Source organism: Leucopleurus acutus, assembly GCF_964270905.1.
Source record: "Leucopleurus acutus genome assembly, chromosome: 7".
Classification (NCBI taxonomy): Eukaryota; Metazoa; Chordata; class Mammalia; order Artiodactyla; family Delphinidae; genus Leucopleurus; species Leucopleurus acutus.
The window spans coordinates 35045646-35061410 of record NC_139150.1 but is presented as its reverse complement, the minus strand read 5'-3'; the positions used below and the strand labels follow the sequence as shown (position 1 = coordinate 35061410).

General features: G+C 48.4%; 1 protein-coding gene across 2 annotated transcripts in view; it reads left to right on the top strand.

Annotated features, from left to right (window-relative positions):
* The window catches only part of FRMPD1 (FERM and PDZ domain containing 1), a gene marked incomplete at both ends in the record, with an annotated part of 45858 nt that extends 32062 nt beyond the window's left edge, over nt 1-13796 (top strand). The window contains 8 exons of one of the 2 annotated variants that reach the window (XM_082843675.1): nt 223-342; nt 1191-1327; nt 2350-2476; nt 2620-2715; nt 4469-4651; nt 5464-5611; nt 7843-8649; nt 11422-13796. In XM_082843675.1, coding sequence (XP_082699801.1) covers nt 223-342; nt 1191-1327; nt 2350-2476; nt 2620-2715; nt 4469-4651; nt 5464-5611; nt 7843-8649; nt 11422-13796 — 3993 coding nt within the window. Of the gene's footprint in view, nt 1-222; nt 343-1190; nt 1328-2349; nt 2477-2619; nt 2716-4468; nt 4652-5463; nt 5612-7842; nt 8650-11412 lie in introns of both variants that reach the window. The other variant, XM_082843674.1, reaches the window with a different exon arrangement.
* Between the last annotated feature and the right edge of the window lie 1969 nt (nt 13797-15765).

Genomic DNA, 15765 nt, shown 5'->3' with positions numbered 1-15765 from the left:
GGAAAGGGGTTGATGGGATCAATGGGAAACTTTGCTCTTTTGAGCCTTTTACATTTTATACCCATGGGAAAGTTAAATCGGCGGCAAAGGTCTGCACTGACTGGGGAAGCACTAAAACTGAAATCTCTGGGGACTTTCATTGTCTTTTTAAAAAAGTTGTTTTGTGGAATAACTGTGAGAACAAAAGCAGAAGGTGAATCGTGTCTCTCTTACGCATCCCAGGTGGTACAAAGGGAAGAGTCACATGACTACCGCTGCCTCTTCAGGGTGTGTTTTGTTCCCAAGGACCCCCTGGACCTCCTGAAAGAAGACCCAGTAGCCTTTGAATACCTCTATCTGCAGGTGACCCGGTCTGCCCTTCCTAAAATAACAGTGGTTGTTCTCGAAGGGGGCACATTGGGTTATTTTGAACATGAGCTCAAGGCAATTAAGCAGCTCCCTGGTAGGGATTATCTTTATCTGAGGGAGAGTGGGCCTGATTGTCCCTCAGCGTTCCTTTTAATGTTACTGAGTCGCTATGTTAGGAGATTTGCAATATATTAATGAAATTAAGGCTTAGTCCTCAATGTAGATGATACATTTTCTAATACCATTTAGGATCTTTAGAGTTACAGTTTTTACTGCTAAAAGGGGCATTAGTACTTCAGAGCCTTACTTCAGAAATGATGAAACTGAGTCTTGGAAAGGTCACATAATTTGCCTGGGTTCCCCATTTGGTGGTGGAGCCAAAAATGGGTTCCTTGACCTCCTAGCCCGGTGTTCCACCTGCTCTACTTCCTTAGGTGAGGTTTATTATGTCATTTTTATTCTGATGAAAAAATCATTTGGGAGACATCACCATTTTACAGATGAGATAACTAGGTGTATTGATTGTCCAAAGTCTTATAAAAATGGTGGCAGCAAATAATAACAACAACAGCAGCAGTACTTTATATTTGAATAACACAGCGTCCCTATACCTGCTTTCAAATGCATTATCTAATTTAAACCTCAGAGAAGCCATGTAAGATAGATGTGACTATCCTCATTTATCAAGGGGAAGTACCAGTGCGCAGATAGTCTTAGTCAAGTAACCAAGGTCACACAGCCCAGAATTGGCAGAGCCAGGTCTCAAAGCTGCCTTTCACCTGAGAGAACAAGGAACACAATCTGTTCTTGTTTCCCAGTTCCTCTGATCTAATCTCTCCTAGAGCTGCAGCGATGTGCTCCAGGAGCGCTTTGCCGTGGAAATGAAATGCAGCTCTGCGCTCCGGCTCGCGGCCCTGCACATCCAGGAGCGGATCTACGCATGTGCCCAGCCACAGAAGATCTCTTTGAAATACATAGAGTGAGTGGCAGGGGACTTCTGTGTCCCGCCAGCAGCAGCTGTGTTGCATTTGTAACTTGGCTGGCCCTGGGCCAGGATGGCCGGATTCACAGAAAGCTGATAGTCACCCACCTACCCATCTGTCTGTTGTCTTCCCATTCATTTCCCTCTCCACCCTGTCCAACCCAGCCTGGCTTCCCCAGATATCAGAACCTGGCTGCTCCCTCTGGGGCAGAAACCAACTCCAGATGGAATGACACAGGATCCCTTTGTAATTTCCCAGTTCCTGGGAGGATGTCTCGGGAAATCAGTTGACAACTTCAGCATAAAGCTCTTCTGAGGGCAGGAATGCCTTGAAGATTCATTTGGTGTGAACCAGTCGTGTTGCCTTAGATTCCTATTAGGGTAGTTTCAAGTCCTGAGGTTCTGATACCTCCTGATTCTCAGCTTAAAATTTCACCTTGCTCTGTGTGGTGTCACCCCGATTTGCTAACCTCTTGCCTGAGCATCAAAATCGGATGGGGAATTATGTTTAAAAAAATAAAACAAATCCTTGGCCTTACCCCTGATATACTAGGTCAAATCTCTAGGGAGTGGTACCTGAGAATCTGTATTTTTAATGAGTTTGTTGGGAGGTTTTGAGGCTGTTAGGCTGGCATCATTCTGAAGCATGGCTTCAGGGATTCACAGGTGCTATGTGCTGCCCCATGAGAGTGTGCTATACAGGTGTGATGAGTAATGAGCTCCTAGAATGACCATGGGGTTTAATTCCTGAATGGCTGGTTTTTGTGGAGTGTGTGTGTGTTTGAATAGATGGATGGATGGATAGATAGATAGATAATTACACAAACACACACACACTCTTCATGTATATATTTACATACACTCCACAAAACCAGCCATATATATCTTCTGCTGAAAAAGAAGCTTATAATTACAGTATTCTTAGATCACTAAGTACTGAATCAAATATAATTATGCTCTTCATTAGAGTCAAGTACACTGTAAAAATGGGCCTCCTTGTCTCCAATGTCTTGTGGCAGGAAGGATTGGGGAATAGAGAACTTTATATCTCCAACTTTGCTACGAAACATGAAAGGAAAAGACATCAAGAAAGCCATCAGCTTCCACATGAAGAGGAACCAGAATTTGCTGGAACCCAGACAGAAGGTAATGTAGCCATGGCCCCTGTCGATCACACAGCTGTCTGTTGTGAAACCTCAGGGAAAGAATTTTCAACATTGACTGCATTTTAGACAAATGAAAACTCTGACTTCAACAGTCTTTTTCATTTTCTTTTTTCCTTACTTAAGCAACTTATTTCTGCTGCCCAGCTACGTTTAAATTATCTACAGATCCTTGGGGAACTCAAGACATATGGTGGGAAAATCTTTAATGCTACTTTAATGGTATGTATTAAAGAACTGTAGGGTCCTACCCTTATAAAGGTTGCAAGAGGTTCTCTGAAGATCAATGTATCTGTTAGCCTAAAATTCCTGAGGACTGGGTCATGGACTAGAATTTGTTTGGGAAACTAAATATTATGCCATTAGGGAGTGTCTATCAAGACATTGCTTAGAGCCAGCCCTCTGACAGATGCTGGGGGAGGCAGAGCTGAATGAGATGTGATTCCCACCCTAAAATGATGGAGCAAGGCACCCAACAAGACAAAGCAAAGCCACAAGAGGCACAGGACCATTGCTGTGGGGTTTGATGACAGAGGCCACCACTGCTAGCTTCAGGTTGAGTGGGGAAGAAGGGGTTAAGGAAAGGCAAGAAGGTTGGATTTGGCCAGATTTCAGTACAGAGGAAAGGCGTTTTGAGGGCAGGGTACTGTAAGAAGTTTACCCTGGAGCTTTGGGTATATGAAGGTAAAGAGGAAAAAATGGAAATCACGAAGGAAAGATAAGAATGTTAGACTGACTGCCATGCTGGGGCCCCGATTGTTCAGAAGAAGGGAAGAAGTAAGGGGTGGAAGGGTGAGAAGGGAAAAGAGAAGCAAAAGAGCCCCCTGCTGTGTTACCCATTCCTCCCCTGGCCTGCTTTTTGGAGCCTAGGCCTAGAGCTATGTGCTTTGCGGCAGTCAGTGATGGAGGGTGTGGCCTAAGGGAACTCTCCCTCACCACTCAGTCAGCCCCAGAACTCTCCAGCACGAAGCCAGACAATTTACCAGTTTTATGTATATATTTTATAATAGCAAAACTCCTTTCAGTGCATTTGGTGTGCCTCTCAGTCATTTACAGCAGTGATGGGTCAATTTAATCAGACTGCTGACCTAACAATGTAAATGGAAAAAGAGAATCAGTGTTTTGAGAGAAAGGAAGAGCATCAGATAGTCAGAGGAAGGGAAAAATAGATTGAGTCTTTGTACAAGTAGAGGACTAAATGGTAGAAAAGAGACTAGATCACAGCAAGGAAACTTGAAAGTACAAGAAAAACTGCCCACTTTTCCCAAGGGCTAAACCTGCCCTCTGCCAACTGTCTAGGTCCCATCCCCAGCTCCTCTTTACCTTTCCTGTCTAAGGAAAGAGCTGGTAGTGGGAGGAGAAACCAACCACGTTGAACTGGCTCAGGGTGCTTGCTGGGCACTGGGGGTTACAAATGTAGATACATGCAGACTCTGTTGTCAGGGACCTTAGCATGGAATATGACTTAAATACAAAAAATTACAGTAAGAAGTCTTACCTCAGTGCTATCAGAGAAGTGCGGAGGATGTGGTGTGAAAACAACACAGAGGAAAAGGACTGTTGTGGTTTGAGGAGCAGGTCAGGCCGATGTTTTCTGTAGGCAGTAGGTTTTGATGGAAGCTTTTAAAGAAGGGTCAGGATTTCAGTAGATAGTGATGACAGGCAAGGGATTCCAAGAGGAGGGCACAGCATGAATATAGGTACATAGGTGTGAAACTATATGGTTGTGTTTATGGAACAGGTCAAAGTCCTGTGGTTTGATTCTCTATTGTGAAGTGTATTATGGGAGATAAAGTTATACTTAATTTATCTGTAGATGGGGCCCAGGCTACCTAACTTGGTAGTCTAGGGGAGTGGTGAGGACCTGAAATAAGAATCAAGGGGTTTGCAGAGAGAGGTATCATGTCCTACATGTATAATGTATTTTTTCACTAGCTTGTGAATGGAAACTAATTCCCTTTCCCGCCTTCTGCAGTTACAGGATAGAGAATCCTACATTGCCCTTCTAGTTGGAGCCAAGTATGGCATTAGCCACATTATCAACAGCAAACTCAACATCATGTCCACGTTGGCAGAGTTCACAAACATCAGTCGTGTAGAGCTGACAGAAGAGTCTGAGAAAGTGAGCATGGTCAAAGTGCATCTTCAGAACATCAAGGTAATACATGGGGAAGAGATTTTTGAGTCCAGCTTCTGGAATCTGGGGCTAAATATTCAAGGGTAGTTTATATGAGTTTGGATATTAAGAAAGTCTAATGTCCAACATTTGCTTAAGAGGTGGAATTGTCCATCCTGTCCCACCAAAGGGAAAGTGGTGAACAGGGTGCATTTTCCTGGACAGGTCCTAAAAGGTTTTTTATATAAACTGAGCTGGACCATGTACTTTCCTGATGGGTTCAGAAACTTGGATGGGAGCACCAGAGGGTTTTATTACATGCATGGGACCAGAATGGCTGCCCAGGATTTTGGGTGGCAGCAGTTAAAATGGGTAAATGGCGTGGGGTGCTTCCTGAGCCTCTCTGGAAGGTCCTACAGTTATCCTGCCTTCCTTTGATTTAATCCCAACATGCTCAGGGCTGGTGCTTCATGCTTCTTATCCCCCTCTCCTCCTTCTCTGCTCGCTCCTGCTTCTTTTCCTTTTCCAGGTCAGGTCTTGAAGGGGCCCCATGGTATGAATGAACAGGGTAGGGTGGTTGGGATAGGGGGACAGGAGACATTGTGGAGATTGGATGGGAGGCTCCCACTGTGCATGTGTGAGTGTGTGTGCATGCATGTGTGGTTGTGGGTGTGCACACGTGTGCACACTCATTTCAAGTCTTGTAGATGAGAAAATGGGACACCAGGGGGCCTGCCTGTGGACCGTGGCTGGATTTAGTTGGAATCTCTCACTGGCGCCACATGGCCTTGTTGCCAGTCTTCAGACTATCCCTTAGCCCTTTATAAACATAAGAGCTCTCTTTACTTTCAAAGGTTCTGACTTTGCTGCTGGAATCCAACAGTGCAAAAGACCTAGCCTGCCTGATTGCTGGGTACTACAGGCTATATGTCGACCCAGTTACCTCCGTTTTCCTCTGGCCGGGAAACAAACAACAGGTGCACCGGGTATCCGCTGAAGAAGGTGAGGCGCTGAGGCTTGCCCCAGTAAGGACAGGCCCACTTCACTGCCTTGTAGATCAGGGCAGCCTAAAAGAAGGTGGTACATTGAATGGAGCTGAGACTCCAAGTGGAAGTAAGCAGTTGATCTTTCCAAAATCCTAAATAGAGAAGCTTTCTTTGTACCTGAGAGTCCCCTAAAGCCAAAGAAGGCTGTGGAAGGTCTCTGATTCCCTGCAGTATTTTCTAAAATCATCTCTAAGATCCACTGCATTTTATCTTTCTTCGCCAGTAAAACAAGATGTCAGTTATTTGTTCAGAAAATACAGCTGACCTAGCTTCTCATCCCATTCCTGGGCACTCTTTTGCATTTTCTTGAATTATAATAAAAATTCTCAACCTCACATGTTTAGAAGAAGGGGGTCCCTGGAGATAGAAGGGAAAATCATATGATGTAAGGAATGAAGTAGGGGAGGCCAGATGAGATGAACATTTTCCCAGGCCAACTCCCAGTTTCTACCAGGCTTTGCTTCAGCACTACTTTTTTTTTAATTGGGGTATAGCTGTTTTACAATGTTGTGTTAGCTTCTACCGCGCAGCAAAGTGGAGTTCCCTGTGCTCTACGGCAGGTTCTCATTAGTTATCTATTTTATACATATTAGTTAGTGTGTATATGTCAATCCCAACCTCCCAGTTCACCCCCCCCTTTCCTCCCTTGGTGCTTCAGCACTATTGATGCAGCATTTTCCCAGTGGTTTGCTGGTAGATGTTTAACAACTGTCTCTGCAGGGATAAAACAAAACAAAACAGAATGCTAATTTGAAGCAATTGCCTATTTCCATGGCATAAACACTCCCCACTGACTAATTTCAAGCTCCCGATGTGCTGTCACTGAACATGAAGGTGGGGAGAGGTGCTCGGTAGCGTACCATTACATGGCATTTCCTCCATGTGGATAAAATAGGCATAAGTAATCATAGATACTGGATGAGACTAAAGTCAAATAATTAGGAAGTGAAGATTTTGTGTGCTTGTTACCTTTGTCTTTCACACAATTTATGAACAAGGGATGATACTTCTGAATATGGTCAGGGAGAAAGTGCCCCGTGGAGTGGTGCTGTTGTGGAGGCCTGCTGGGGGCGCAGGGCAGGCGGCAGTGGTCACAGGAGGCCTCCAGAGCAGGAGGTATTTGAAAGAGGTCATGAGGAACATGGTGGAGTTAACCAGGCAAAGAAGGGAGGAGAGATCCTTTGAAGCAGAGGGGACACAATGGAGGCATGACACGAAGGGTAAGGTCGTGATGTGTGAGAAGCTCCCTGTAGTGGCTGGAGCATGGGAAGGCTGCAGTGCGTGACCAGGCTGCTGAGAAGGGGTGGGGGCTGCACTGTGACAGGGTGACAAAGTTGCTGAGGAGGGGTATGGGCCATCCTGTTAGAGGGTGACCAGGCTGCTGAGGGGATCAGGGCCATCCTGTGAGAGGCCCCAACCTTAGTAGGAGAGCTTAGGTGCTTCCCTGTAGACAAGAGAAACCAAAAGAGGGTTTAAATAGAGTGTAATGTGATCAGAGAGAAGTTTAGAAGGATCACACCTGGAGGCTTATGGTGCATGAGAAATTGGAGACCTGGCTCAATGCCCCCCCCAACACTCTCACCATGAATCCCTCCCAAGTACCAGCAGTGGATGACTTTTAACTTTCCTAAAAGCCCTGTGGCACCAGTAGGTCCCTAGGCCAGGCTTCAGAATGGTGCCAGCCTAGCAGCCTCAGAACCTCCAATAAAGTTGCTAAAATACAGATTCCTGGGCCTCACTCCCTAGATATCAGACTCAGTTCATCAGGGCTAGGTCCAGGGATCTATTCTGTTTTGTTTTTTAAAATATGATTCCCTATCTGATTTTGATGCCCAGTCAGGACAACAGAGCTGAGAGTTTTAGGAGGGCCTTAGGAAACCAACTAAATACCCAGATGTTTCCATGGACAGATAGATCTCCTTGGATATGGAGGTAATCCTGTCTCCTTTAGTGGTTGTTCAGATAGATGTGGGAAAGGAGACTTGACACTGTGGGGAGAACATGGAATTTGGAGTCCCATGGACCCTGTGTCAGTCAGTGTAGCATGACCTGGGCCTGTCACCCTTCTGAACCTCAGTCCTCTCATCTGGAAACTGGGAGGGCAGGCAGAGAGGGGGCGGGAGGATACATAAGCCTCTGCCTGTCCCCAGATGCTGTTTTGAACCCTTGGTGTCTCCTGTGTTTCAGGCTACGAATCCAGGGCATGCAGTGACTCCGAGGAGTCCTCTGAAGTGGACTGCGTGTTGGAGCCCCTCTCTGACAGACACCTGCTGAAGCTGGGCCCCTGCAGACCACTTGTAGAAGAGGAGCAGCCTCCTGGGGACAGCTCCACGCCTGAGGTGGCCGAGAAAGGCCCAAGCACCTGCGGGGCCAGCAGCAAAACAGACAGTGCTGAGTCTGAGGCCTCGGACTCGGCCAACGCTGAGAGCCGAGGCTGCAGGACCAGTGGCTCAAGCGAGTCCATGGATGCCCTGGAAGAGGATGACCTGGACGCCTGCTCCTCCAGCAGCTCCGGCTTCTTCCACCTGGGCTCAGTAGGCTTCCCAGAGAATCTTGATTCTGACAGCCAAGAGGAGAGAAGCAGGATCGAAACCAGTGGCTTTCTCTGTCTCCTGGACCTGGCTCGGAGAGCCAACCCTGAGTGCCAGAAGACAGAGTTTTCTGAGAGTCCCGCTCCTGAGACCTTCAGCTGGGGACCGGAACTGAGCGCGGTCAGGCTGGACCCCAGGATGTACGAGGGCAGCCAGATTGACTACTACAACCTGTGCACCAATGTCTCCCCCGCCAGCCACCTGAGTGACAGCTCGGACAGCACAGCTTCCTGGCAGGGTCGGGGCCTGGCAGCCTGGGCCCAGCAGGGAGGGCCTGAGGCCCAGCCCAGCTCCACTCTGCAAGCGCTGGCCCTGTGCCTGCCGCTGGCCTTGGAGGATGGCAGTTCGGATGAGGAATACTATGATGCAGCTGACAAGCTCACACCCCCAGATGCCTTCTCAGGTGAGCCCTCCCTCGCAGGTCTGTGGACTGTGCAGGCAGCTCCTCAGTACCCACCGGGGTCAGGGGCCAAGCTTGATGGGAAAACAGGTAGGTAGAGCACGGTCCTTGTTCTCTTTTGAGGTGGGCCAGCTGGGCTCAGTGGATCACATTACAGGCATCCCGACCTCAAGTAAGGGCTACAAGGGAGGTTCAGAGAACTGTGGGCAGGCAGAGATGGGTGGCATTAATTCAACAGTGGGAATCAGGGAAGGCTTCCCAGAAGAGGCAGCAAATGGGCCAGGCATTGTAAGATGGACAGAATTTACACAGAAAGAAAAGGGTTTGACAGCCCAGCAGAGAGAAGCAGCTGTGCCATTGTTGACCCCAAAGCTTTAAATGAGGCCTTGAAACAAAAAGAACCTAACTGACAGGCTGTTGGTGGCCCTGAAGGGACCCGGACATAAGGCAGGGGGATCATGTTTCTTTCCGGATCCTCATCCCTTCCTCCACAAAGGGTGTGGGGTGTCTTTCCACACAGAATGACTTCCTAAGCTGACCAGAGATCCTTGCGGGACATTTACACACACACACACACACACACACACACACACACACACACACACACACACACACACTCTCACTCTGAACTCTGAAGAAAAAAATTGGAAAATAGCACACAGACATTAGGGGTGACCTACTAAGAGCTGGGGAAGCTGCAGCCCTTTTCTTTGTTCCAGCCCTTTCCTGTTGCGCCCTGCCCTCTAGTGGTTTCCCGTTGCTCGTGGGAGAAAGGCCAGCTTCTTAGCAGCCCCTGCAAGGCTTCTTGAGGCCCTCTGTGACATGGCCTCTGCCTGTTTCTCTCCTTCCCCCTGAGCCCTCTCCATGCATTCCTGCCACACAGACCTCCTTGCCATTCTTTGAAAGCGCCCAGTTCTTTTCTACTTCCAGCCTTTGCACATGCTGCTCTTTCCACCTGAAACATTCCTCACCCTGATCTTTGCTTGCTGATGCCCATCCATCTATCAGGCCTCAAATTCACTTCCTCTGGGAATATTAACCAGACTGCCAGGACTAGGGCAGGTCTCCCCATCCCTGTCACACACCCTGGGTGCTTCCTGCCTGGCACTTAGCACTGCCTGTAGTTGCATATTTATTTGTGTGATTTTTGTATTGATGTTTCTCTCCTTCACTAAACCGAAAACTCCTTTGAGTGGGAACTGTGCGTTTCACACTCATCTCTGTGTCCTGGCACATAGTGCCTGGCGGTTGCTGCTAAATGGATAAATGAATGCACTCTCCACCATCTACCCTGACTTCGTTAATTGACCTAGAAACCTATGGCCAGATTGTGCCCTGCTTCCCACAGAACCCAGCCAACTGCCATCCATGCCCCCAGCCTTGCCCTTCTGGCTCAGCCATTATGCTAGAGGCAAGATGGGCGTGAGACAGACCATCAGTCAAGGCCTTCCTTTATGGGAGTCCAGTCAGGGATATAAGGTCCACACTGGACACTCCCTCTTTTACAGAGAGCCAGTGAGGTGCTGGGGAGACAGCCCAGACCTGGGACTCCTGAGCCTGGGGTCTGGTCTGGCCCCTGACTCAGTGTGGGAGCCTCTCCCTTTTTAGGCTTCAGAAACACCCTTGGTCAGTGGCTGTAGGTGGCCTAGAGCGGCAATTCCAAAACGTGGCTGGAATTCCAAAACATCGAAATCACCCAAGGGACCTGTTTAAAATACTGTATATTCCTAGATCCCAGCCTCAGAGATTCTGATTTAGGAGGTCTGAGGAGCAGCCTAGGATTTGATGAAGTTTTTAATAAAGTTCAGCCAGGGTGCAAAACACTGGTCTGAGTCTAAGAGCCCTCTGATTCTCAGGTGCTAGCCTGTGATCTTAATTCCTTCTGGCTGATTCCCAGGACTTCTTCACAAAAGTGCATCTCCTTGCAGAAAGATCCATCCTGGTATGTGCAAGACCCCTCATGCCCATGACTGAGAGTCACAGCCACTTTTTGTCAAAAGAAAGCTCGCTTGGGACCCTCACCCATGTAGTGACAATCATAACAATGACAGCACTGGCTCCCTTTAGTGCACACCCATTAGGCACAGGCCTTGTGCCAGGAGCTTGATACGTACTAAGTCATCTAACCAGCATGGCAGTGCTGATCGACACCACTGGTACTGACTGACTTGGGTTAATGTAAGCACAGAGAGAAAGTGTTGAAAGGATGTAAGATAGCTTAGAGAATTGCCAGCAGAGGTGAAGAGCTGGTTCAGACACAGGCAGCAACCAGATCGGGGGTGGGGTAGCAGGATTCTTCATTGTACTGTCAGGATACTGTGGCTGCGAAGAACGGGCTCTACTGTTTTTTGTGTTTTTTTTTTTTTTTTTAATCAATGTGTTTGAGTTTGAAATTTTAGGAAATTTTGTGACTGACTTTCTAGGTCATAAATCTGACCACTTGGCTGATGTGGATAGGGCCCCTTCATTAATAGTTCCAGCAGACTGTAACTACTGGGGAGATGTCATTCCCCAAAAGGAAGTTGGGGTACTGTGACCAAAAGATAAGGCAATGGATCTTGGGCAACCAAGAACCAAAAAAGGTCTACCACGGTGATCATCCCCATCTTTCAGAAGAGGAAATTGAGGAGCTCAAGATTTAACATGCCCACGGTTACACAGCCCAGCCAGGATTTGAACCCAGGCAATCCTGAGTCCTGAGCCCAAGATCTACAAGTCTCTTTGTTTTTGTGCTTTTCATGTTCTTTTTTCTCTCTTGGTTCTCAGGGCTCAGAGCTGCTTCTGCTGCAGAAACCAGTGCCACAAGCTCACAGAATAAGGCCAGCACTTGCAGCCCTGAGGACAGCCTGAATCCTGAGCCAGGGGGAAGAGAGCCAAGCAGAAGGGGAGGGGTGAAAAAGTATGCCAAGACCCTGAGGAAAAGAAGGTCTTTCCTAAAGACCGACTACACCTGTCAGGTCTCATTTCCCCTGATGCCATCAGCCTCCCTGGAGAGCGTGGACGACGTGTGCTACTATGACCGGGAGCCCTACCTGGCCCTCAGTGCACCCTCCCCAACTGTGTCCTGTCTGCAAGACGTGCAGGGTGAGCCTGGCCTCCTGGAGACCAAGGCCCTGGGGCTGCTGGCTCCCCTGAGGGAGACCAAGAGCAAAAACCCAGCCTCCCGGGCCATGGAGATGGAGCCTGAGACCATGGAAACCAAGTCGGTCATCGACTCTCGAGTGTTTTCTATTTCTGCCATTCGCCTCCGGATTGACCCCAGCCATAAAGAGAATTCTGGGATTGCCCCTCTGACCGCCAGTGTTGCCAGTTCCCCAGCAAACACTCCTCACAGTCCCAACGCAGGCTTATCTGGCCCAGATACGGCTCAGGTAGAGCTTCCCCAGACCTCATCTCCATTTCAAGACTCGGATGGCAGTGCCCCCCGAGAACTTGCCATGGAGCTTGGGGACAGCACCTCCTCCCTCTCCAGTGCTGACTTGAACCCAGACAGAATCTGCCTGACCATCAGCCCAGGGCCACATAATATCTCTCAAGGAGACACACTAGAGCTGGGAGGAGTCCAGATAGAAAGAGGACTGGGATGTCTGTTTACAAATCATATGCAAGAAACTGCCCCCCAGGACACAGGGTCTCTGTTGTCTCCTCGAGACAGGCCTAGAAGTGGTGAATGTGGAATACATTCAGAAGAGAAGATGGCTTCTTTCCCTACGAAGGAGGAGCAGCAAGGACAACTATCTTTGGAACATGACAGAGAAGTTACAATCAAAAATGGCACCAACTTATTTCATGATGAATCTGAGAAGGATCCAGGTGACCCCAAGGGTGACGTGTTGAATGCTGTTCCACAGACTGTTGGTGTCAGTGCTCCATCTGGTGGCATGGTAGCCTCCCTCTCCTTGGAGGCTCCTGTAACAAGGACTGAACAGACCCCACCACATTCCCCCAGAGACCCCCAAGGACAAAGCAGAGAAACCCCAGGCCAAGCCTGCCAGGCCCAAGAACAAAAACTATTGGCAGAGCTGGATTTAGACCCGGGTTTCTTGCTTAGGGACCAGACCATTTCATCAGCTTTCCCTCTGGAGGAGGTCAAGGCAGAGCCACCTAACCATGTGATAGGGGAAGATACCACCCCTAGGGACACTCCTCAGCAGGTCTGTTTGAATCCAGGGCCTTCTCTGCCAGAGCCACTACCGTGTTCCCAAGAGGAGCCCCACTTAGAAGGTTCAAATCATTGTTCACTGCCAGGAAGCAAAGACAAAAGCCCTAGCATGTGCCTTCCTAATGAGAAGTCTTTCCTGTGCTTTGCCCCAGAAAGCTATCCTAAAGTTTCTGCCAGTCTCAGGACGGCCACATCTTCGGGGTTTGCAGGCGTGAATGAGACTGTGGCCCCTAGAACTGGGATGGAGCAGTGCAGCTGCCAGTTCTCCTATGCCACGTGCTTCCGTGGCCTGCAGCCAGAGACGGAGGAGGAAGACAGGGGCCTGGAAGCACACCCCACAGCCCCCCTCACCTCACCACCCTCTGCAGGAGGCCAGCTGGCCCTGCCCTGGAGGCCTGCCCGGGTCCACAGCTGCAGCACTGAGCCCCTGTCGAGGAACAGCCACATCTGGCCAGAGTACTGCGCCAGGGCTCTGAGACAGCTGAAAGCTGCCCCTGCCAGCACCCCGGAGGGCTTCATCCAACTCACGGAGAGCTTGCTGGAATTACAGAACATTTTAGAAGCTTCCTGGGGAAATGGGAACACGCACCCTCCCGAGAAGTGCACCTGGCACTTTTCTGAAAGCCGGAGCCGCCTCTGCATGGGCTCCCAAAAGCTCCTGTTGAGCTGTCAGCACGTGATCAGAATGGACCAGTCCCCCGAGGAGATGCAGGGTGCTGTGCGCGACACCTTCCAGCACCTGGTCCAGCTGGCCAGCCTGTGCTTCCAGTTCACAGCCTGCAGCCACTGCTCCACCCGACACAGAGAGGCAGCGGGGAACCTGAGGGATGTGGTGTACACCTACCACCAGTTTGTGGAGGCCGCTAAGCTCACCTGTGAGAGAGGCTACCATGACCTGAGTGTGAAACTCTTGGCCCGTCAGTGTACGGCCCTCACAGCTGCTGTATTCTGTTTGACCCAGAAGTTCTGGTTCTCCACTGCCCTGTGAGCGGGCCAGTTGGCCAGACCCCCTGCCCTGCCCTGGACACTTCCCTGAGCAGCTCCTACCATTCCTCTGCCCACCCCTCTTAAATGTTTATTATTTAGAGTGTTCAAATAAACTGCTGCTTAATCTTTGCCTGAATCATACAGAGTGATGACAAGTTTGGGCCAAAAGCATCCGCTCATATTTGTTCAACAAACATTCACTGGCTTATTCATAAAGATGAGGAAGACAAGCCTCTGCCCCTGGCCAGGATGCTCACAGCCCCTCTGGGTGGGTACAGATAAGCAGATTGCCATCAGTAATGTGTGTACCCTAGGAGGAGCATACCCTGTGAGTGTGGAAGCAAGAAGCCACAAACTGTCCCAAGAAGGCAGGGATGAGGGAGGAAGGTGGAGCCACTGAAAAATTGTCTTGACTTCTCACATCACACTGATTTGGCAATAACCTCTGCAAATAGGAGTGAATACTTGGGATATTTGATAGATTCCACCTTCACAAGTTTTGGTTTGCAGCACCTGCGCCTGGAGGCCTGGTATTCTTGGCGGCCTCGCTGCGATAAGCATAGGTTGCCACTAGGTGGCAGTAAGCACCTCAGTTGCCTGGCCCCCCATATCCAGGTGTGTGCTCTGTGCGTTACCTGAAATTGACTCCACCCTCTATCCGTTTTAAATATCTAAAAAGGCAAACATTAAAACCCTGAACTAGATTTGCCTTTTTAAGAATAATATTAGAGCAAAAGAAATATATTCAGTACCTTTCTCACTAATTCCAGTAGAGCCATTTAATCCCTGTTAATCTTGGTGGGACCTTGGTCAGACATGCTACTTAACCTCTCAGTGCTTTGGTTTTCTCTTCTGAATATTGGGGATACTAGTGCCTGCTTTGTAGGGTAGAAATCTAGTAAATACTCCAAAAAAGTTAGTAATAATCCCCAAAGTTTATGGATTCTTCTCCTAGTATGAAACCCTTCCTTGCATTTTGTTTTCAGACTCCAGGAAAACTGACCTGAAGACAGCCTTGAGAGGTCTTTTTCCCCTGGCTTTTCTGTCCAGGCAAAAGGTGGTCTAGACACTCACTTTGGGCTATCAGAGTTTACTCAAGGGGTCCTTCTGGGGCTCCTGATCAGTTGTGGGCTCAGTGCTTCCTCTGCAATTTGTCTCCTCTAAAGTTCCCTAATTTCTCTCCTTCACCCAGCAAAAGCAGGGCAAAGGTGAGGGTGTTAAGTGACATACCCAAGCTCTTGCCAATCAGAAGGAAAGCAATATTTGGGGAGAAGAGAAGAGAATCTACCCATCCCCTGTTACCAGTTACTTAGTAGCCAGTTAACCAGTACTAGTGCCAGGAAAAGATTTATTTTCTTAAAGGCCTGTTTCTTTTCACAGAATACTTTGAATAAAATTTAAATAAGGCTCTTGAAAACAGATTTAAAGTGATTTCATGACAATGGAAAATAGGAACAATAGGACACTGAAATACTAAAAATTGTATGATGCTAAACAGGACTTGAATACTTTTACTGTGTTCACAAGCTTAGGGAAGGAGCTCAGGACTTCAACGCAATCAGAGCTTGAATCCTGGCAGTGTTGTTATAGGTGCTTCTCTGAGCCTCATTTTCCCCAAATGACAAAAGGAAATAACACTAGTCTCATTTAGTGATGGCCTACAATGTGCCAGATGCCTTATTTGGATAACTTGAATACATTTTCTTATCAACACAACACCCCAAACTAGAGATTGTTATATAATACACATTCAGCATTATTGTGAGAAATAAATTCTCATGGAAGGCAGGATGGAGACTGTGAAGCCTCAGGCATAGGCACTCGGATGTTTTGTTTCCTTCTTCCTTTGCTTCCTCTCCCCTCAAATCCGTTAGCTTCCTTGGGTTGCTACTGTATGGAGCCGGCATTTTTGCTCTGAGCCTCCATGAGGTGTACTAAGTCCCAGAAGTTCTGAAGCAACCCCTCATTGC